General features: G+C 43.5%; 1 protein-coding gene across 1 annotated transcript; it reads right to left on the minus strand.

Annotated features, from left to right (window-relative positions):
• Positions 1–15,821: 15,821 nt before the first annotated feature.
• On the minus strand, positions 15,822–16,817 carry LOC110323538 (olfactory receptor 2A12-like). Its single transcript, XM_021200809.1, has one exon. The coding sequence runs from the start codon at positions 16,815–16,817 to the stop codon at positions 15,822–15,824; it is 996 nt and encodes a 331-aa protein (XP_021056468.1).
• Between the last annotated feature and the right edge of the window lie 7,336 nt (positions 16,818–24,153).

The following is a 24,153-nucleotide window of genomic DNA, read 5'->3' on the forward strand; positions in this document are numbered from 1 at the left end:
TGCCTTTCTACAATAAAGCTGTAAAACCATAGACTCTCTGATCATGAAGGCCCACCATGCTTCAATGATGGGATAGGCTTTCTCCTAAAGAGCTGCATCTTACCTCCCGCCAGAAAGTCTTCCTATGCTGCAGCCACAGACTGGACTAAGGACTCTCGCCTGTGTGGGAACCACCCAGCACTGACTTTCCCCCTGCCCTCCCTTCCCTTATCTCCGGGGCCGAGTGCTGCCCCAGGGCCCCTATTCTGTTCTCAGCTCCTCTGCCATATCCAGTGTGGGATGCTGGAGACTGAGAACCTAGTACCTGGGGCTGCCAGAAAATTAAAATGATCTCTTTAGTGTGTGCTTGGCTGTGCTCCTTAAGGTCGAGCACATTTAATGCATTGTACAGCAATATACATATCAATTATAAATGTGGAACTAAATATTTATGTAATTAAAACATAGACACATATAAACAAATGTTCAAGGAAAAACAAGTAAAGGAAATTACCAAACACTACTCTTAATAGTCTGAAGCAGGGCTCCACTCATATGCTGATGAGCAAGACAGTGCTTAGGGCAGGAGTTGCTTTTGATGAGAGTTGAAACATGAAAGAGACTTAAAGCCATCCCCAGTTTTCACTTTTCCTGTCCCTGTCCCCTCTCCTGACCAGTCCCTGCTCATCACCCCCACAGTCATCCTTTCTTTGGCCCAGTTCTGGGGACCACCTTCTCTTCTGTTATTTCTGTATCCGTCTCCATGTGACCCTTGCTTCAAATTTTTCCTATTTCAATATAGTCCATTTTTTAATTAAAAAAGAGATTCAGGGGCTAAAGAGATGACTCATCAACTAAGAGCATTGGCTACTCTTCCAGAGATCCTGAGTTCAAATCCCAGAAAACACATGGTAGCTCACCACCACCTATAATAGGATCTGATGCCCTCTTCTGGTGTGTTTGAAGACAGTAACAGTGTAGTCATTTTAAATGAGTGAGTCTTTTAAAGTCTTTAAATTTTTTTTCATACATGTACATTGACCATAATCTTTCCTTCTCCAAACTTCTCCCAAATCCTCCCCACCCAACTTCATGTTCTTTTTCCTACATATGCTCTTTCAAGACAAAAAACAAAAACAACAAACAGAAACAAAAAAATTTAAAAAAAAACAAAAAAAAAAAAAACAAAAAAAAAAAAACACCTAGAAGAAACAAGCAAACAAAATAAAAGGAAAGCCACGGGGTCACTTTCCCGTTGGACAACTGCTCCTGAGGATGTGGCTTACCTTGGGATGTGACTGATAAACACAGTGAGACTCCACTGGAGAAAATTCACCTCCCCATTTCTAGTGGGTATCAGTTGTAAATGAGTTCTTGTTTAGGGGGTGAACTTTGTGTCCACTTTCCTCTCTGAGGGCTGGGCAATCATCTGTGTCAACTCATTCTTCATGAGACTGCTCCAGGGGTTATTCAAGAATTTTCAAGCTGGTCCTATGTGGCCCCAACTGAAAGCCTTTTAACAGCTCTGAAGCCCCATCCTTTGAGGCAGACACACTGCTCCTGCCTAACCTGCTCTGTGAAGACTAAGCCTCAGGATGCAGCTGTCTCCTCCACCTCCCCTGTCTCCAGACTCTAGGCAAGCACACTGTGTCCTGTACTCCTCTGCCCCTCCCCCACCTTAGAGCACTTGCCTGGCTTCTCACCATGGAAGGGGAACCAGCACTTGCACCATTGCCCGAGCGGTGGACCCAGCTCAGCAGGAAGCCTTCCCTTCTGTGCTACCACCTCCCGCCCCTAACCCAAGTGGGATACATCCTGCATTTCCTGTTCATTGGCTGGATACAGTCTGAAGAATCCTAGAGGAGTCTTTTTTCCTCTCCTATGAACTGAATCCCCAGATCACTGGGAAAGAACAGTCTACAGCAGGATATGACCAAATGGAAGATTTCCTAGACTTTGCAATAATAAAAGTAACTAATATTTATTCTGGATAATTTATAAATTTCAGCCATTGTTCCCCTAACTTTAGGTAAACATCACAAATCACTGAAGGAAGTGCTTATGCCCATGTGTTATATAGGTGGAAACGTAAGCCCTGGAGAGGACAGTATGATCCACATTACCACCTTGGCATGAGAGAAATAAGTGGGAATTGAGATGGTCCAGCCTCAGAGCCTGGCTCCCAGTCACTGCCTGCTCTGCTCTGACACACAGGTTCTCAAGTGGGAGGTGAAGAATGAAGGCTCCAGTGTCCTCTAGTTGAGCTCATTAAGATTCTGCACAGACCAGAGCTTCTAGGACAGAGCTTCTTGGCTACCCACAGACCAGCTCTGCTGGACAGATTTCCCTCTTGTCTGACTGTGGGAGGCCCTGGAGTGGACTGAAAGTAGAAGAATCCAAGGAAAGAGTATGTGAGGTGGGGTTTCTGCAGCATGGGAAAAATCATTCAGTCATTCACAGTCTATTCTGTTTTCCCAGCTCAGTGGCCTCTGATTTAGCTTGCAGTGTTCCTCCAGGCCTGCTGGGCTGAATCTATGAGCCCAGTACCGTAAATGAAGACATCATGACTGAGGTCCAGCCTAGATGATGCTACACATGGTAGCCCTAAGCTACAAAGCCAGCTTCTAGGAGGATTAGGATGAGCTGGCTAAAGGATTTTGGCACTGTATAATGAGTTTGAGGTCAGGCTGGGCTACATCCAACTTACATGCCTCACGCCCAAAAACAAAAATCATGATGGCCATGGCCACAAAGAGCATCAAGCTGTGTCTCTGTGGTATGGGAAGACATCTTCAGAGTCACTGACCTTCACTGCTCTCTTGTACATAGGGCTTTCTGCTTCATGTGAGATCTTTGTGCTCAGGCCTCCAATTCTTTCTTTATCAACATGATTTGAAATAGACAAATTCTCTGTAAATATCCATTAAGTTAATAAAGGGAGGAAGGAGGGCAGAAGGAATCAAGGTTGAGACAGAGAAGAAAGAAGAGCAGGCAAAGGGAAGAGGTCTGGGAGTTTGAGTTGTGTGCACAGAGGACGAGGAGATGGATGGCTTGCCTGCTACTCACCTGCAGTCAATCGTATGTCTGAACCCACCCACAAGCCAAACACCAGTGACCACCTTACCACTTGTAAATCCAGGGATCTTTCACTCAGTGGCTGTTTCTTGCTCTTACAAGAACAAGGCTAAAGGGGGAATTCCCCCTAAAGGAACAGAGCTGAGAAGCGCGGGATGCTAGGCAGCCCAGTCTCCAGGACAATGCCAAGGTGCTATGGACTTTGAGGGGTTGAATCTCCCAATTTCTCTGCAAGGATCAGACAACCCTGGCTCCTAAAGACAGTGCCTGTAAAATCTTGATTAACAGGGGCAAGCTCAGACATCTTCACCTCTTCCCAATGGGACCAGTAGCTGGGGTTTTATGACCCTGCCTCCTCTCTGATCCTCCCCTTGAGAGCTCTCAGAAAGGCTCATTTCTGTTCCCAGTAGGGATGCTAAGATGATGCCAGGGATGATGTCAGCAAGAGCACTACAAGTGAGACCCTTGGGGGCACAGCAGAAGGAAACAGCCCATGGGTGAAGGGTTCCCTTTTCTAGACAAGCTGGGGAATAAGAACCCCTCAGAGAACAGGTTATGGAACCTGGTCAGCTGATACACAGGTTAAGGAATTAAGTTTTTATTGTGATTCCTTTTGTTGTCAAAACCCTGAGCTCAGACAAGCAATGACTTCCCCAGGGATCAAGCATATGCGTGGAGTTAGAGGCAACATGCTCATACACATTAGCAGAGACAAAGAAGAAAAAGGATCAACCATGAAACATCATCATGGAAGTCAACATGACATTCCCATGACAGTGTACAGAGGAGATTCTCCCAGGGGCTCATGTCTCCTAGATGTAAATAAAAATTGGGGTCCAAATATATGGAACTCTGAAGCATGTTCTCTTTAACTTCCTGTTATTCAGCCTTGGTTTCCTTTTCTGTAGAATTCCAGCAGTAACCACTTCCTTTCCAGGTATGCTAGACTAAAACGTGATGATGTGCTGCACCTGCTGCAAGTACTGGCCTATGGTCCATGAGGCTGAGTCTCCGTCCCTGCCTTCTGTCTGAGTCTGGATTCTAAGTATCCAGAAGGAGAGCTATGGATTACATAGTCCTTCCTGGTTACATTGATAAGGCTTTAAAATTCATGTGAGCAAAGGACAGTGTGAGTGCACGAATTTAATCCCAAGTCTTGGGAGGCAGAGGCATTTGGGTTTCTATAAGTTCAAAGCCAGCCTGATCTACCAAGCAAGTTTCAGGAGAGTCAAGAATACAAAGAGAAAACCTGTTTGGAAAAAACAACCAAGCAAAACAAACAAAAAGGAATTTCTGTAAGCTGCTCAATAAACACAGCAAATATTAAAAGTTAATTATATAAAGGACAATTAAGTAAGTTGTATTGCAATAAAGTCAGATATCTGAGAATGGTGTTCAGCTCTATAACACCCATGTAAATAGATAGCTTGGGGCTACAGTTTGATTGATAGCATTAAAAAAAAAAAAAAAGCAACAAAAGTTCCAAAACTTCATGTCCTGATGATCGACTACACTTTCCTGTCATCTGTGTTCTAGAAGTTGTTTAGTGTGATGCATTTGATGGTTTAAATACTGTGTGTTGGTATGTGATCTCAACTGAGGTTCAGTGGCATGTTGGCAACCATGACATTGACCACGATGGGAGCATTTACATCTCAGTAATTGGCAATTTCCACTAAGAATTGTCTTGGCCTCAGCCCTGGCCCCTGCAGTGCTGTTGCTAAGCATTGTCCCACAGCTCTGACCCCAACTCTTCTCACTGGTGTTGGTGATCCCCGTTAGCTCTGCACAGGCAGTGGAGTCCAGGTGGATTCTTCTCTCTCAGGACCAATAAGGAGACAGAGGTTCAGAGAGAAGCAGACAGACGTGATTTAGTGTCAAATGTAGGATGATACAGACGCCCTGGCTCTGTTGGTTTTATTCATTAAGATTTTATCTTAGATTCATGAGGAAAGGAACGGGAGAGACAGAGAGACAGAGAAAGACAAAGACACACAGAGAGAGAGACAGACAGAGACAGAGACAGAGAGAGAACATTTGGTTTAGACATGGATGTCTACAACATGGCAGAAAAGCTGTCACATGATAGGAATGGTACTTGATAAAAGTTAAAAAGGTCCAACTCTCACAGAAAGTGTATTTGGCATCCTGCAAAAGAAAGAGACAAATGAGAAAAATTTGGAAGAGGGGAGATGTTATACCTTTCTGAGTGATAAAATGTGCATTTCAGTTTTATTTCCTCAGGTGAAATTGTCATATCAGGGGCTTGCTGCTAAATACACTCACTTTTCTGGCATTTTTGAACTCTGGCTGGCTAGTTCAATTCAGTTGTTCTGCCCCAAATGCCTCCTCACCAAGGTGACTGCTTCAAACTTGATGGTCTCAGCTTCATGCTGAATTGCTCTGCTTGGTCTCAAACAAAGTCTGGCAATCTGTTCTAATCTTCTGGCTCCTTCTCATTCTCTGGCTCATTCTGTCTTCAACTATAACCTATCTCTGTAAAAATATCCCAGGAAAAGTGTCTCCTCTTTCTCTGTATCTTTCTCTTTATATCAGTCTCTAGCTAGCTATCTACTTACCTACCTACCTATCTATCAATATCTTTATTTATTTCTCTGTCTTTCTCTCTCTCACTGCACTGTTCTATTAAGTCACCTTTCTTTCCTGTGCTGTGAGTTGGGCATATTCTATCTCTGACTCATTCTGTCAAATCTGTCTCTGATTCATCATTTGTCCACCACTCAGTTATGTATCACTTTTGAACATAGTTGCATCCTTCTATAAACTAACATTACCTTCAGTGTTAGGGATTGAAAGTGTGCACTAAGGGCTTGTAAGTATTCCAGACAGAGGGACTAAATGTGGGTCACACAGTCCTTGAGGATCATTGGATGTGAAAATTAAAATTCCTCTACAGAGTGAGGATTCAAACAGGTAGGCAGACATGGGACAGCCTAGTGGCTGCTTTCAGAAACTACACACCCTGATTATTTTAATGACAGCACCAACAAGAGAGTATCGAGCATGGCACTACCTGCTCATGCCCAGATAATGAACAATGACCCAGAAGAAATGAGCAATTTCATAAAGATCACACAGTTAATGAATGGTGGAACCAACTCCAGGGCCTGGTCACTTGCCTCTTGGGTGAGACGGACTCTATCATGCCTATCACATGTTTGATTGTGTGAGTTCAAACTACTTGCTGGACCTGGGCTCTAATTAAAATCTTTCTTGCAGCTCAGAGCTGGGTTCCACTCACAGGATTCATGAGATTATCCTGAGGTCGACATGAAGGAAAAGTCAAACTTGAGAAGTTTCGTTCTGCACCAGCGGGACCCACAGACCTGAAGGAGAAAATGGACAGCTTTGAGACAGGAGAAGCCAGCAGATCCACAGCTCGTGCATCCAGGGACTCCCTAATTAGCCCCCAGATGACAATGCCTCATTAATGGACCTGTGAGAATTGGCTCATTTCAGAAAATGAGTACTTCAAAAGGTTTTCTCTATTTGTGTCTTGTATGTGTAATGTTTTTGTATATTGTGAAAATTTACTGTTATATTATTCAAATGCTGGTTTTTCTGTTCTTCTACCTTGTTTAAATCCAGAAAATCTCCTGTCTCATGTTTGTATAAGCAATTCTTACCACTTATTCTCTGCCTTATCAATGAATGCTGATCACACAATGGCTGAGCAGAAGACAGAATAGGGAGGGAGATTACATCAGCCATGGGGAGGAGAGAGACAAAAAAGAATTTCAGGACAAGATGAGGAGGACAGGGTCTGAGAAGTCACCATGAAAATGAACATCTAAAGCCAAAGAGCCAGATCAATAATAATGTTGATTCAGGTATCATGAAATAATGACTGGGAGGCTTAGAGGATACGGTAGGTCCTTTAAATTCTCAGCTATTGAGGTGCAGCTTGAAATAAATCTTGTGTTCTCTGTGCATTGTATGGGACTAGCAGAGACTAAGAAATACAGCTGCTGGATTAATTCTATTATTTACACTTATATTAAATTCATTTTACAGTGTCTGGAGAAGGAAGTGAGGACAACCGTAACAAGCAGTGAGGGGTGGTCAGGGAAAGGTTGACAGGTGTCTGCAGGCAATGCCATTCCATCCTCTTAGTTATTCACATCCTTCCCTGTTGAGGATACCTTTGATGCAAATGAGACAGAGACATCTTAACCCTGGTTTCATATTTCTAAGAAGGCTACCCACTGATATCTCCACACTAACTCTCTCCAATTTTGCAATTATAATCCATGGATTTTCATGATCATGTAACCAACCCATGGGTCACAATGACCTCATCAATATAGACTTTTACTTGGAAGACATTTCTCCTTCTAAACCAAAGGAACAACTAAATGTCCTGCACAATGTTCTGTCCACTGGAAAGGTTTCTCCTCACCAGTGTCTTCAGACAGATTCCACAGATAGGACACAGTGCTCCTATGCCCATTTTTAGTTGGGGCAGGCATGTCACACAGAACCATGTGCAACCAGCATGACTTTGGTCTTCCTCCTCAGTACACCATAGAGAACTCCACATGGGGACCACAGGCTCAGGCTGTGGTGAGGATGCAGTAGGAGTACACCCCTTGTGCCACTTTCTTATGCCTTCATGGTCTGCTAAAGATGTCTGTAGGTGCAAACTTACATTTGATGAAGACAGTTTTATGACTCAGCACATGCCTACCCAAATAATTATGGGCTCCAATGTAAAAAAATAATGAAAGGAAATAAACCATATATGTAACTATATATGCATATGTGTTTCTTTGCATGTACATGTATATTTACTTGTATGTATACACATATATGGGTACACTCTTAGCGCATTATTGCTGTGAAGACACAACATGACCGTGGCAATGCTTATAAGGGAAAACCTTTAATGTGTGGCTAGCTTAGAGTTTCAGAGTTTAAGACTTTTATCATCATGGAAAGAGACATTGAAGCCTTCAGGTGGACATGGTGCTAAAGGAAGAAAGAGTTCTGCATCTTTATCAATAGGCATCAAAAGATACTATGTACTACCCTGGTGGACCTTGAGCATGTATGACTTCAAAGCTATGCCTCCACAGTGACATACTTCCTCTAGCAAAGCCTTGTATTACCCTTGTAATAAGCCTGCACCTCCTAATAGTGCTACTCTTTGTAGCCAAGCATTCAACCACATGAATCTATTGGGGTGATGTCTATGTAAACCACTACATCCCACTCCCCAGCCCCCAAAGGCTTGTAGTCATACCATAATCTTGAAATACCTTCAATCCAACTTCAAAAGTCCTCATAATCTATATCAGTCTCAAGATTGTTTAAAAATCCAAAGTTCAAAGTCTCTTCTAAGATTCATGCAATCTCATGACTGTAATCCCCTATAAAATCAAAATAAAAAACAGATTGCATACTCCCAACATACAGAGCCACAGGATATACATTACTGTTCCAAGATGGAGGAGAGGAAGGATAGTGAGGAAATACTGGACCGAAGTAAGACCAAAAACCAGCAGGGAAAACTCTAAACCCTGCATCTCCATGTCTGATGCCAACCTGCTCTTCGTATCTCCAGCTTCTTTCAGCCTGGTTGACTGCAACACACTTCTCTCTCTTGACCTTGTTCCGAGCACAGTTAGTAGCTTTCCATGACAGATATCATACAATCCTGGCATCTCCAGCATCTTGTGGATTCAAAGGCAATCCAGATGTCAACTTCACAGCTTCATACAATGGCCTTTCACAGCTTCTCAGTGGTCTCTCTGGTCCTCCATGCAGGGACACCCCTGCTACATCCCTGGCCTCAGTGACTTTCCTTAGCCATGGAGTGAGATTCCTCAATCCCTTTCTTTTATTCTTGACTCTAAAGACAGAAACACATAGCTGAATCTGCCAAGTTCTGCTGCTTCCTGCCAAATTCTGCAACTCCCTTGCTCTAGAATATCTTCACCAACTCTCTCTTTAAAATGATTTCCTTCATTACCTAAGCTTGGCTGTCCTGGAACTTGCTCTGTAGACTAACCTTGATTTCAGGGATCTGCATGGTTCTGTCTCCTGAGTGCTGAAATACAACCAAATGCTGCCATGCCTAGACCTGTTATTTTCTTTAATTCCTTTTCCCAAGATGGAAGCTGAGCTGGGTGGCATCTTGCCACCATTGAGGCCACCATGCCCTTAATTCCATTCTGTATCTTTAATCTGTTTTTCTCCTTGAGCAGAGGGTGTACCTCCACTCTACTTCCTGGTGCCCCTTTAACACTTGAACCATACATTGTGTATTTTTCCTTGCCAAGCTTGCTCTGTTTCATCAAAACTCTCTTCATAAGAGTGAGCCACAAAGTAGAGTCTATACTAGGTTGCTTATATTTTTCTTTGACAGACAATACAATTAATCTAAATATCTTTGTTGTAGCCACAGGCACACTCTTCAGACAAGGACAAAAAAGAAGCCACATTGTCCACCAAGATATCGCAAGAAAGATCTCTAGGCAACATACTAACATTCTCCTGCTATGAAACCTCTTGGCCAGGCTCCCATAGTTCAAATCACCCCCAGCACCACTGTCTTCCATGTTCTTATTACTATGGCCCATTTATCCCTACTTGAAACATTCCACTGCTTTCCTAATCCAAAGTTCTAAAATCCACATTCCTCCAAACAAAAGCATGGTCAGGCCTACCACAGCAATACCCCAGTCCCTGGTGCCAACTTCTGTCTTACTTAGGGTTTTATTGCTGTGAAGAGTCAACATACCCTCAACAACTCATAAAAACAAATTTTTTTATTTAAAGTTTGTTCATTTATGTGTGGGGAATTGCAGGCTGTTATCCAGTCGAGCTGAGGTCTGAACCCCAATGGTCATAATTCACCTACATGACATGGTAGGCGTTCCCTCATGCTCCTGGAACTCCAGCCCCTGCCTAAGTTACCACCTCCCAGAACCCCCGCGAGAGAAGCATGGTCAGTAGTCAATGGCTCAAGCTTCTGACCTTCAGGCTAAACTCCTCCCCAGTTACCTAGCAACAGTGAAGACCCCCACCTCTCTCTCTTCCCACTCTCTTGTCTCCCTTTTACCCCCTCCCCTCTCTTTGTCTTCTCTCCTCTCTCCTTTCTTTTTGTCTTCTCCTCTCCTCTTCTCTCTCCCTCTTACTTTCTCTCTAGCTTTCTCTCTCTCTCTCTCTCTCTCTCTCTCTCTCTCTCTCTCTCTCCCTTCTCTCTTTCCCCCTGCATTTCTATAATAAAGCTCGCAAACCATAGAGAGTCTCTGCTCCATCAAGTTCCACTGCGCACTCTGGTCAGTATTAGGAACTCCTTCCCTCTTCCCTCTCTCCTGTAACCCTGGGGCTACAGGGTATTGCCTCAGGGCCCCCTTTCCACACCCACTGCATGGGTCAGGCATGCTCACCCGGAGCCATGTGGAAAAGCATCCAGCAGCACTGCGTGCATCTCCCTGCTCAGAGCACAGGAACTCTGGCTGGATGTTAGGCCCCTTTTCCTACCCACTTTTCCCCAGGGCCCCCCCACCCCCCCTTATTTTTGTTCCCAACATTTATGTGTATGAATGACTTGCTCACATGTATATATGTGTAATCCTTGTTTGCCTACTGACTTTGAAGAGCCAAAGAAGGTGTTAGATCCATCACTCTGGAGTTACACCTAGTTGTTAGCTACCATGTGGGTTCCAGGAATTGAACCCAGGATTTTTGCAAGAACCACAAGTATTAGAAAACCTCTGATCAATCTCTACATCACCCAAAATAATACAATTATTTGGGGCTAGCTTATAGTTTCAGAGGTTTATTCCATTATTGTCAGGGCCAGAAGCATGGAACTTGCAGTCAGGAATGTTGGTTGAGGGGCAAAAAGTTCTACATCTTGATCCACAATTAGCAGAAGAGACTGTGAACCATGAGCATGTATGAGCTCAAGACTCACCTTTACAGTGACATGCTTCTTCTAACAAGGCCATACCTCCTCCTGTAAGGCCACATCTCCTAATAGTGCCATGACCTATGACCAAGTGAAGTAGAAATGTCTAGTTTCTTTGGAAAGTCAGTCATGTCAAAGGATGTTTCATTGAAGCAGACATAAGTTAAAGATTTTTTTTTTGCTGAAGCAGACACATGGGCCCATGATGTATAAAAGAAATATAAATATAACCCAAAAGACAGTAGATGATGCCATATGTCATTTGTACACCTCACCATAGTTTATTGGTCAACATTTTTCATGACTTCATAAAAAGAAACTCACCCAAAAAACTTCTGGTGGTGTTCTGAGGGCTTCTTGCCATTTCCTTGGACTTGGGCCAACTAACATCTTGGCATCCTCTGATACAGAATCATGTGTGGTTTTACTAAGACAGACTCATATCTAAGGTAAGAGCCGTGGGAGGACACATAATGTTTGGAGGGAATATAAATAGGACTCAACAGACAGTGATGACAGGCTTACATAACTAGGTTTACAACCCTTCTTTGATCCTGCATTTTCACAGATCTTCACATAAGTGAGAGAGCACAGCAAAGAACTTCTCCTAGAGTCCCTGGTGATCCTGGTCCCCCCCTGCTGACTCTTGTGGATTTGGCTGAGGCCTGGTCTACAAGGTTGTGCCACTACTGCTGATTCTTTTTATTACCCTGACATTACTAAACTAGACTACTGGTATATATATTCTGACAACACAGATTAGACTTGCTTCCAAGAACTATTTCTAAACATATCCACTTCCCTCATATCTTAACCTTTCTTTCCCATTGTCTCTGATGGATGGTGGGCTAAAAGGAAATGTAAACATTCAAGAACCCTTACTAAATATAGGTTGAAAAAATTAAAATCTAGAGCCAAGTGTTCAAACACATGAATCTATGAAGGCCATACCTATTCAAACCACCACAGACATTGAGTTCACTTTGTCATTTGAAGGATTGTGGTTCACATAGCAGAAGACTACATTGATAAGATGTCAATATCCTAAACAGACACACAGATTCAATATGCTTCTATCATAATACTAGCAGTCACTCTCTTGAAATTGCCAAAAGGATCTTAAAGTTGAATGTGAAGTTGAATGTGTGGTGCTCAGAAAAGGTCTGTGATGGTTGGAACAAGAATGGCCCATAGGCTCACAGATTTGAATGTTCCAACTAGTGGAACACTTTAGAAGGATTAGAAGAATGAGGAAGTATGGCCTAGTTGGAAGAAATGTGTGACTGGAAATGGACATTCAAGTTTCAAAAGGCCATGCCAAGTCCAGTGTCACTCTGCCTGTGAATCAGAATGTAGCCCTCAGCTACTGTTCCAGAGCCATGAGGGCCTCCACACCCTGCTAAGGTGATAAAGAATGGACAAAACCTGTAAGACTCTAAGCAAGGCCACAATTACATGCTTTCATTTTCAAGACTTGTCATGGCAACGGTGTCTTCATAGCAATAAACAAGGGACTAAGACAAGGCCAAACAGTCTCTTGAAGGAAGGACAAAGGGCAAGAACTCAGTTTAACACTTTTAAAACCATCCACAAAGTCATAGCAAACAAGAAAGATCATAGAATCTTCTAGACTAGGATTGTCACTTCAGACACCAGCACTAAAACTTATTGACATTATTCTAGTTAAGGACATAAAAATCTTTCAATGTGGAAAGCATAGTATTTTCAAAAAATGTAGATTATTAACATGGAAATCTCCATGAAAAGAATGTAATGAGCCCTTACCATATACTCCACAAAAATAATTCAGAATGAATAAAAACCTAAAAGAGGAATTGAATTCAGGATGACAGTAGCTGCTGGAACCTGCACGAACATACAGCAGCTCTGATGAGCCTGACACACACAGAGGCTCTAAACAGGGTCATGATGGTGGTGGAGGAGTTTGCAGAGCCTGCAGTATCTGTAGAACATTTTTAGACAGCAGATCTAATGGGAAGATGCTTTAAGACAGAGGTGTCATGAAATTGGAAGGAGAATGGTGAAATGATGGATGAGGTAACAAAGCTTATGGGAGCACTAGGAGAGTGTGGCTATATCAAACATGTCATTGCTGAGTAGGGCTGGTCCTCTGCCTACCATGGGCCAGGGCCAGCTGGACCACCTCCAGCCTGGAGTCTCCACAATGCTTGTCCTGCTGGTAGAAGGATAGTGTTGGACAAAATTGGGTAGCCCTGAAAAACCACCATAGTCTTTTCTTCCACCAGAGGCCATGTTTGTGTCCATGGTTCATACTACAGCCAGGGGACATGGTGGTGTCAGTAGCTCGTGTTGCTGCCCCACTACATGTTGAAGTTTATTGGCCTATGTGGAAGCCAGTGTTCTGTGCTGCAGCTGGGTGCCATGTTGGTGTCCATGTTCCATGATGTCACCAGAGCCATGTGAAAGTCAATGATCGAGGCTACGGTTGGCTGTGATGGGTAAGGAAGCATCCTTTGCAGTGGTAGCAGTGTCAATTGCAGACTCATAGTTGAGTATTCTAGATACTGAGTCTTCTTTGACAACCTCCCCCAAACCTCCACACCAAAGAAAAAGAAATAGTGCAGACAGGCATCCATTGAAAAGCTCACAAAAAGAGTGATAAGGTGGTGCTGCCCTGTAGGTCTTCACAATGAATGGATTCTGGCATGGGGTGGGGCTGCTGGAAGGACTCAGTTATCTTTTAGGGACTGGACACAATGAGTTTAACAGTGCTCTAGTCAGGATATGGCAACAATAATTAGATTAGTGTGGTTTTCCTTTATTGACTTTCTTTTTCTTTTTATTGGTGGGGGAGGGCACAAGGGTCAGGGAGTACATGTGGGAAGGTAGGAAATCAGTGTGATTTGGGCACATTGTGCAAAATATTTCAAATAATTAATTGATAAAAATAGTAAGTAGGAAAAATTAAAATAAAAACCTAAAATAAACTATAAAAACAAAACACAGGAATAAATTTCCATAACGTGGGATCAAAAAAACAACTTCATAGATCTACTGAAAATTAACAAAAAGTTCAAGTGCTTTGCCAGGAATGGTGGTGTGTGACTTTAAGGTTTTTATGAAGGCTGGAGGCTGGAGGGTCTCTGTGAGTTTGAGGCTAGCTGGGTCTACACAGTGAGTTCTAGGCAAGGCAGGGTTACATAGAGCGAATCTACCTCAAGAGGGCGAAAAAGTGCATGAATTGGATTTTACCAATTTGAAAGTTTTTATAATCAAATGACATCATCAAAGAATCAAAAATTCTCCCAGGTGTGGTGCCCCATGCTGTAATCCCAACACTGGAGAGGTGGAGGCAGGAAGATCAAAAATTTGATGGTATCTGTAGGAATGTGGGCAGTTCCAGGATAGCCTAGGATACACCAGACTTCTCAAAACGTAAATACATAAGTAAACAATAGAACTGAGCATTTACTATGAAAATGTGTGGCCACAGAATAAAATCAGAGGTTGAGGCCACACTAGAAAAAAAAAAAAAGTTCAGACAATGAACCACAGAGGAATTTGCTGACTGGTGAGAGAAGAGCTCATCTGCAGATGACAGACAGGCCATACCCACCACCATCATAGGGTTAAAAGTGTATCAGCAGTGGGCAGCCAAAGGTGAGACACGCCCTTGGATGCTGCATGCAACTTAGAGCAGACATTGGGANGTTCTGATGAGAACCCAGCTCCTTCTCTTTCAGCAGTGCATCATTTCACAGGAGATGTCACCATGGCCATCCATAGACCACACTGAACGTATATGTGATGTTTGCTCTCTGAGCTGTATTGATTCTCTGCCACAAACCATCAGCTTAATTTTGTCATGACAGCACATGCTGTGGTACTTATCACACACTGCCTCTGTTGTCTCTAGTATCACGCTATCCACAGCTGCCATGTTTTGTGTTAGTTTATAAATACGCTATTGTTTCCTGTGAACTACACCAGGATACATGATGCATATTGCTTGCTGTCTTGTAGGTATGGGAACCAACGTATCACATGGACTACTCCTCAACACACAAAAAGCTTCTCACCTCCTGCTGTTAGCCTGGACAGTACTACTTGATTTGGCCACAAGAATGGGTGGAAATAGAAGCAGACCACTGTTGAAAAGCTGGGTCATTATTAGTATTTCCACTCTTTCTTACCTTCTGTTATAGAATGATGTGGTGGTTTGAATGTGTTTGGTCCAGAGATTGCCACTATTTAGTATGGCCTTGTTGGAGTAGCTGTGTTACTGTGAGTGTGGGCTTTAAGACCCCCCATGCTAACTGCCTGAAAGCCAGTCTTCTCCTAGTAGCCTTTAGATGAAGATATTGAACTCTCAGATCCTCCTGCACCATGCCTGCCAGGACACTGCCATGCTACCCCACACTGATGATAATGGACTGACCCTTTGAACCTGTAAGCCAGTCCCAATTAAATGATGTTCTTATAAGATTACCTTGGTCATGGTGTCTGTTCACAGTAGTAAAAACCCTAAGACAGATAAGATGTTGGATATAAGGTTCCGCCTTCAGGATGGACATGAGAGCAGAGACGTTCACACCCAAGAGCTAAACACATGAGTAACAAGTGAACCATTGCCATTGGCATTAAAATCCAGTAACATTACTGAAGTGTTTGGAATTATACCTTAGTGACACCTATCAACCAAGACAGCCACGTTGATTTCCTGATGTTTTGTTCCAATTACTAAGTACTATACTGGTTCAAATGTGCATATTAATTTCACAAAAGAAAGAAACTGTACTTTTCAAAAAGAGTGAACACTCAAACTCAAGCTTTACAGGATTCTGGTTTACCAGTCCACTCTACCATGTCCCATCACCTTGAGAAATGCCCTCTTGATATCTTTGTTCCTCAGACTGTAGACCACAGGGTTGAGCAAGGCTGTGAAAGCATTGTAAAAGAGTGATATCTGCTTATCTCGCTCAGGGGAGTAGCTGGAGTTGGGCCTAAGGTAGATGTAAGTGGCTGGAGCATAGAAGAATGTGACCACAATCAGGTGGGAGGCACAGGTAGAGAAAGCTTTGCAGCGGCCCTGTGTGGACTTGATCTTGAGAATTGCCATGGCAATGTGAATGTAGGAGGCCACAATGAGAGAAATTGGAATCACAACCACAAAAACACTCAACACAAAGTCCACCATCTCAATGAGGTGAGTATCCATGCAAGCCAGGGTACGCACTGAAGGACCTTCACAGAAGTAGTGGTTGACCCTGTTAGGTCCACAATATGGTAAACTCATGGTGAAAAAGGTATGCAATAAAGAGGAAAAGAAACCACAGATCCAAGTCCCTCCTGCCAACCGGATGCACAGGCCCCAGTTGAGGATGATAGTATAGCGCAGTGGATAGCAAATGGCCACATACCGGTCATAAGCCATGACAACAAAGAAGGTGCACTCAGTTATACCCAGGGCACCAAACACATACATCTGCAGCCAGCAGCCAGCAAAGGAGATGGTCTGAGAGTGCGCAAGAAGATGCACCAACATCTGGGGCATGGTGGTAGTGACGTAGCTCATATCCAACAGGGAGAGGGTACAGAGGAAGAAGTACATGGGTGTGTGCAGCTGTGTGTCCAGGCAGACCAGCATGATGATGAGCCCGTTGCCCAGGACTGAACTTAGGTAGATGAGAAGGAAGACAATGAAGAGGATGCTCTTGGTCGTGGGGTCACTGGAGAAGCCAAGCAGGATGAACTCAGAAACCCAACTTTGGTTCTGCTCTGGAACCATCCACATGGTGGAGGCTGTAAGAGAATCCATTATTCCATGTGTTACCTGACACATGCCAGCGATAGAGGCAGAAAGAGAAGATACAGGCTGAGAAGATGGCTCAAAGGTGAAGCACTGATGCTGTACCAGGTGACCAGACAGCTCAAAGCTGTGCCTAACCCCAGTTCCAGGGGATATGACTCCTCCTCTCCCCTCCACAGACCAGACACATGGTAAACAAGCATGTATAGACAAAGCCCATATACATAAAATAAAAATGATAGTTTTTATTTAAAAGAAGAAGAAAGGCTTTTTCCTGAGCTCAGTGGTCAGATCTTGTGCACACCTCTCAAGTTATGAACCTCCCAAAGCCTCAGTCTCTTCATCTATTTAATGAGACTCTTGATAGTCATGGCTTGGGATTGTGATGAATACCTAAAGCATCTCACATAACTCCTGGAAACACCACATAACACATGACATGTCATATGCTGTCTCACACTTTCAATCCATCTCTGGGAAGTCAGAGATAGGAAGTCCCCACAGCAAGAGAGAGAAGCTACATTCACTGAAATGATGAGCGCTAGAGTCAATTGAGAGACCCTGCCTCGGTGAATAAGATGGAGAGCAACTGAGGAAGGCTTACATATCAGTCTCTGATCTCACACATATCATACACATACACACAAACACACACACACTAAGAGAAAGACAGAGAGACAGACAGACAAAAGACTGACATACAGAGAGAGGCATAGACACCACTGACATGCAAAAAACTAGTAAGCAAATAGATGAAAAGACAGAACAAATGAAACCCAGGCCCACGTACATACGGTCAAATGAATAAGGATAGAAGCACATGTGTGCACTGGGGACACTGTAAAGCCCATGTGTGCACTGCACTAGGGACACTGTGTCTCTGCCAGGAAAATCCCCACCTCCCTCCACACACAAAACATCAATTGCAGGTACACTGTGGCCTTAGGGGGTAAATCTAAAGCAACCAAAATTTTTAGAATCAATTCTCATAAATATCTTTTTGGGGTAAGCAAAGATTTTCTAAAAGGAGCACAAAAACATACTTTTCATGGAGGAAAAAATAATGGTAAGCGTGAAAGCCAAAAGAAAAGTACTCAAAATATGTATGCGAAGACTTACAAAAGCACAAACAGAACATCAGACACTCCAGGAGAACAGAGAACACTACTGAGGGCATCTCACGGAGGCAGCTGTCTATTGGGCATGGATGAGGGTAAGAGGTTCTCAGCACCATCACTCATCTGGACATTGCAGAGGAACACCACAGAGCCACACCCACCTCTGCTTCTCAGGCTCACATCCCCACACACCTACCAGCATGGTTGCAGTAACGCATGTATAGTATTAACGTGTGAGTAGTTATAGTGGGGGAGAAAATTAAAATGATCCCCTTGGTGTGTGCTTGGCTGTGCTCCCTAAGGTTGAACACATTCAATGCATTGTCCAACAATACAAATATTAAGTATAATTCTGAAACAATATGTAAGCACATAGACACATATAAACATATGATCAAGGAAAGACATGTAAAGGGAAATTTCAAACACTACTCTAAATAGTCTGAAGCAGGGCTCCACTCATATGCTGATGAGCAAGACAGTGCTTAGGGCAGGAGATGCTTTTGATGGGAGTAAAATACGAAAGAGACTTAAAGCCATCCCCAGTCTTCACCTTCCCTGTCCCTGTCCCCACTCCTGACCAGTTCCTGCTCATCACTCTCACAGCCTTCCATCCTTTCAAACCATATCAGGAGACCACAATCTCTCCTGACATTACTTTATCAGAGTCTCCATGTACCTCTTACCTTTAAATATTCCTCCTTCAATAGTCTGTTTGTTTGTTGTTTGTTTGTTTTGAGACAGGGATTTTCTGTATAACCCTGAATGTCCTGGATCTTACTCTATTGACTAGGTGGCCTGGATTTCAGAGATCTGCCTTCCTCTGCCTCCAGAATGCTAGGATTAAAAGTGTACACCACCACCTCCTGGCTTTTGGTTTTTTTTTTTAATTTTTAACATTATTTTTGTAAATATACTTTTATCTTTTTCTTTTTCCCTCCCCTAGCTTCAAAGTTTTTTCTCCTCCCACTCTCACTTTTAATACAAAATGAAACAAAGGAAAAAATGGAAAAGACAAACTAAAAGAAATAAAATATAAATGAAAAGAATTACAAAACAAAAAACCCCGTGGAGTCCGTTTTGTTTTGGGTAAGTACTCCTGGGCACGTGGCCTGACTTGCCCTGCCCTGGAGCGTGACCACATATGCTCAGTGACACTCCAGGGGAGAAAGATGATCTCCCTTTTACGAGTACATATCAGTCACAAATAGGTTCCTGTCTAGGAGCAGGACTCTGTGTCCACTTTCCCTTCTCAGTGTTGGGCATTTGTTTATGTCAACATGTTCTTTGTGTCACTGTTCCAAGGATTACTCAAAACTTTCACACTGTCCTATCTGGCCCCTGTTAAGAGCTCTAAAGCCCTATCATTTGAGGCAGACACACTGCTCCTTCCTAACCTGCTGCTCTGTGAAGACTAAGCCTCAGGATGCAGCTGTCTCGTCCACCTCCTCTGTCTGCAGGCACAAATCTCCATGCAAGCACACTGTGTGTCCTGTACACCTCTGCCTCCTTCCCACCTTAGGGCACTTGCTTAGCTTCTCGGCCTGAGGAGGGGACCACCATCTGTACTGTTGCCCACACTGTGGCCACAGCCAACACAACTAAGCCAGGAAACATTCCCTGCTGTGCTACCACCTCCTAGACCTAACCCAAGGAGGCTATGTCCTACATTTATTGATCATTAGCCAGTTACAATTTGAAAACTTCTAGAGGGATTTGATAACAATTTTGACATCAAATACCTTGGTCAAACCCCTTCTCTTCTCCTGTTAACTGAATCCCCAAACAACTAAGAAAAAAATTATCAGTAATAGAATATGTTGTATGGGTGATTTCCTAACCTTTGCAATAATAATAGTGACTAATATTTATTGAGTAATTTGTATATTCCAGTCATTGTTCTTACAACTTTAGCTTAAAATCACAACAGTTCACTTTTTTGATGTCAAAATTGTGGTAAAAACATAAGGTCTGGAGAGAGAGGGTGTTCCAGATTACAGCTAGAAGTCGAAGTGGATGATCTGGCCTCCAAGCCTGGCTCTCAGTCACTGCCTGCTCTTCTCTGATGTACAAGCTCTCAAGGGGAAGGAGAAGAATGCAGCCCTCAGTGTCCTCTAGTTGAGCTCACTGAGATTCTGCACAGAACAGAGCTCCTAGGACAGAGCTCCATGGCTACCCACAGACCAGCTCTCCTAATGAGATTTTCCTCATGTCTGAGTGTGGGAGGACTCAGGGTGTAGTGAAAGTAGAAAGATCCAATGAAAGAGGTATTGAGGAGTGTTTTCCACCTCACAAGCAATGATGGAAGAAGTCTGAAATGCTTGAGATGTATGTACCATGGACATTAAGAGAGATGGCCTCACTACTTCTCATCTCCAGTCCCACAGATGCTTGGAAACCACCCACAAACCAAACATCAGTTATCTCACCACTCGTAGATCCAAGGAATGTGTTGCTGTGTGGCTGTTTCTTCCTCTTATGGAAAAAAAACTAAAGCAGAAGTCCCCTAAAGCCATGGAGAAAAAAAAAGGTCAAGATTCTAAGTAGCCTATGTCCAGGAAAATGCCAAGTGCCATGGAGTTTGAGGGCTAAGTCTTTTGATTCCTCTACAAGGAACAGGCAACCCTGACTCCTGAAGATGGTGTCCTGATTAACAAAGGCCAGCTCAGACATCTTCCACCTCTTCCCAGTGGGAACAGAAGCTGAGGTTTTATGGCCCTGCCTCCTCTCTCAGCTGCCCCAGGAGAGCTCAGAAAGGCTCATTTCTGTTCCCAGAAGGGATGCTAAGATGATTACCGGGATGCTGTCAACAAGAGCACTACAAGTGAGACTTTTGGGAGCAGAGCATGGGGAAACAGCCCATGGGTGAGGGGTGGTGACCTGTTCCCTATGCTAGACTAACTAGGGAATATGAACAGCTCAGAGAACATGAGATGGAACCTGGTCACCTATACACAGGTTAAGAACACAGTTCTCATTTTGATTCCTTTTGCTGTCTAAACCCTGAGCCCAGACTAGAAGTAATGAGGCCATGTTTGAGTCACATGCCTCTTCCTTCGTCAGCTCCCTTGGGACAAACCAAAGTCCTCACTCCCTCTGTGTAATATCTGAGCAAGTTACCCAGCTACCCTGGGGTTAATAACAATGACAATAACAATGGGAACTGGAAAGGTGGCCGTGAGTTTAAAAAAAAATGATTTGCTGCTCTTGCAGAAGACTTAGTTTGGATCCCAGCACATACAAGGCAGCTTACAACTGTCTATCTTCAGTTCTAGAGGATCATGTACTCACTTCTGACTCCCCATGGATGAGGATTGCAAGCATACATGCAGACAAAATGTTCATACACATAATCAAACAACTGAAGAGTCAATAATAACATACCAACAATAGATATCAGCAGACACATCTGGATCCCAGCAGACTGAGGAAACACTCCCAGGGGTTCATTCTCTTGGAGACAAGCAAGAATTGGGGACCAAAGCTATCAAGCTCCAGAGCTGCTATTCTACCCCAGTTTCCTTTTCTATAGAATTCCAGTACTAACCTCTTCCCTTCCAGGCTTGCTAGACTAAAGTGTGATGATGTGCTGCTGCACCTGCCACAAGTACTGGCCTATGGTCCATGACCTTGAATCTCCATCCCTGCCTCTTGTCTGAGTCTTAGGTCCCTAAGTATCCAGAAAGAGAAGACTGGATTCCTAGTTATTCTTGCTTGGGGTAATTGATAAAGTTCAGAATTCCTGTGAGCTGACCCTTAAACCAGATGATATTAAAAATTAACTATAAAATGACAAATAAATTGTATCAGAAACAGAGACAGAGTGTCTGAGAATGGTGCTCAGCTCTGTGACACCTGAGTCAGTAGAATGCTTGAGTCTGGATTTGGATTTATAGCATTTTGATAAAGGCAACAAGAGCTCCAAAGCTCTTCACATCCTGATGATGATCAACTACATTTTCCTGTAGTCTGTGTTCTAGAAGTTGTCTGGTGTGGTGCATCAGCTGGTTTAAATACTGTGTAATGATATGTGATCTCAACTGCTATTCAGTGGTATGTTGGCAACTATGACATTGACCATGGTGGGTGTATTACACCTCAGTGATTAGCAATCACCACGAATCAGAAGCATCCTGGCACACCTTGGCCCCTACAATGCTGTTGATAAGCATTGTCCCACAGCTCTGATGCCAACTCTTCCAATTAGCTCCCCATTAGCTCTAGAGAGGCAGTCAAGTCCAGGCAGACTCCTCTCCCCACAAACAATGAGGAGATGGAGGTTCAGGGAGAAGCAGACAGAACTGATTGAGTGTCACATGTAGAATGAAACAGCCACCATGGCTCTGTTGGTTTTAGTCATGAAGATTTTATTATAGATTCATAGGAAGAGGTTCAAGAGGAAGAGAAGAGAGAATTTGAGTAAGACATGGACATCAGCAACATGGCAGGAAAACAGTCACAGAATGGGAATGGAACTTAGAGAAGTGATCTGGCAAAAGAGAAAAAAAACTGGGAAGTAGGAGATGCTACACCTTTCCCAGTGAGGACTCAAAAAGATAGGCAACATGACAGAGCCTCATGGCTGCTCCCAGGGACTGCACATCTTTTTCTTAAATGACTGTACCACCAAGAGAGTGTCAAGCATGGCTCTACATGCCCATTGCCCAGATAATGAACAATGATCCAAAAAGTGTGCAACTTGGCAAAGGTCACCCAGCTAGTAAGTGGTAGAACCAACTCCAGGACCTGGCCACTTGCCTCTTGAGTGAGAGAGACTCTGCCATGTCTATCACATACTTAATTGGGAGTGGGTTCAAGCTACTGGCTAGACCTGGGCTCTAATCAAAATCCCTCCTGTGGCTCAGAGCTGGATCTAACCCACAGGGGTCATGGAACCACCCTAAGGTCAACATGAAGGAGAAGTCAAACTTGAGAGGCTTCATTCTACACCAGGGGGACCCACAGACCTGAAGGAGAAAATGGCGAGCTTTGAGAAAGGAGAAGCCAGCAGATCCACAGCTCGTGCATCCAGGGACTCCCTAATTAGCCCCCAGATGACAATGCCTCATTAATGGACCTTGTGAGAATTGACTTATTTCAGAAGATGAGTACTTCAAAAACTTTTCTAGGTTACTGTCTAGAGAAAAAAACCAAAGAGAATAGCAGGAGCCTGTGCTGTTACTCAACACTGAGAGCATTAACTCTGTCCCTTGGGACATCACACTGAACATCATACCTACATTCGCATGTGTTTCTTCACCAGGTCCTCACTGCAGGCTTAGGAGGTAAGCCTTAGAGTCCCCATCTCACAGATGTGGTGATAATGATGACAGACACTGAGCCATTGCTATGGTCAAGCCTAAGACAGTTACTGATGCTGGTTTAGGTCCTTTTGCTGTCCTCGGAGTCAGAAAGGGCCTATAAGAGCAGCATATTCAGCTCCTTACCCTTTTAGAACCATGAAAACCAAATCCAGATATAAATCCTCCAAATAATAATGATTATCAAGAAAATGGACTTGTGTGGAAGCCTGGATTCTTCATGTGCAGCCTCCGAGCTGTGGACCCTGTCCATCACCGCGGGATACTTCTTCTGCTTTGTTCTCTGGGTCTTTGAAGGACTATCTGTCTTGCTGTCCATCTGAATAAGTCCACCACAGGATCTTCCCATGTAGGTTCTCAGCATCTGGAGTTCTGTATTTGTATTTTCAAGGCTGTGTGAAAAAACAGAGGGACACACAGACCTAGCAAACAAGAGGATGTTGATTAGCATGCAAATGATGTCAACAAACATGCAAGGATGATGATGATCATCATATTAGCAACAATACCTAAGAATGTTACTTTTTTTGTCAGGGTTTACTTAAAATAACTCATTTATCAGCCAGAACATCCCTAGGAAATGTAGTGTTCTTCTTGATTTCCAGGACAAGAAACTGGACTGTAGAGTTAGTACCACACCAGTGTCTACAACAGGACTTTGCATATTAAGATGTCACAACACTGGGCTGGTGAGATGGCTCAGTAGGTAAGAGCACCCAACTGCTCTTCCGAAGGTCCCGAGTTCAAATCCCAGCAACCACATGGTGGCTCACAACCATCCGTAACAAGATCTGACGCCCTCTTCTGGAGTGTCTGAAGACAGCTACAGTGTACTTANGTGGCTCACAACCATCCGTAACAAGATCTGACGCCCTCTTCTGGAGTGTCTGAAGACAGCTACAGTGTACTTACATATAATAAATAAATAAA

Source organism: Mus pahari, chromosome 6 (assembly GCF_900095145.1).
Source record: "Mus pahari chromosome 6, PAHARI_EIJ_v1.1, whole genome shotgun sequence".
In the NCBI taxonomy this organism is placed as follows: Eukaryota; Metazoa; Chordata; class Mammalia; order Rodentia; family Muridae; genus Mus; species Mus pahari.

Excerpts from the sequence above, each read along its gene's own strand:
- LOC110323538 (XM_021200809.1), bottom strand. The coding sequence starts at position 16,817 with ATGTGTCAGGTAACACATGGAATAATGGATTCTCTTACAGCCTCCACC.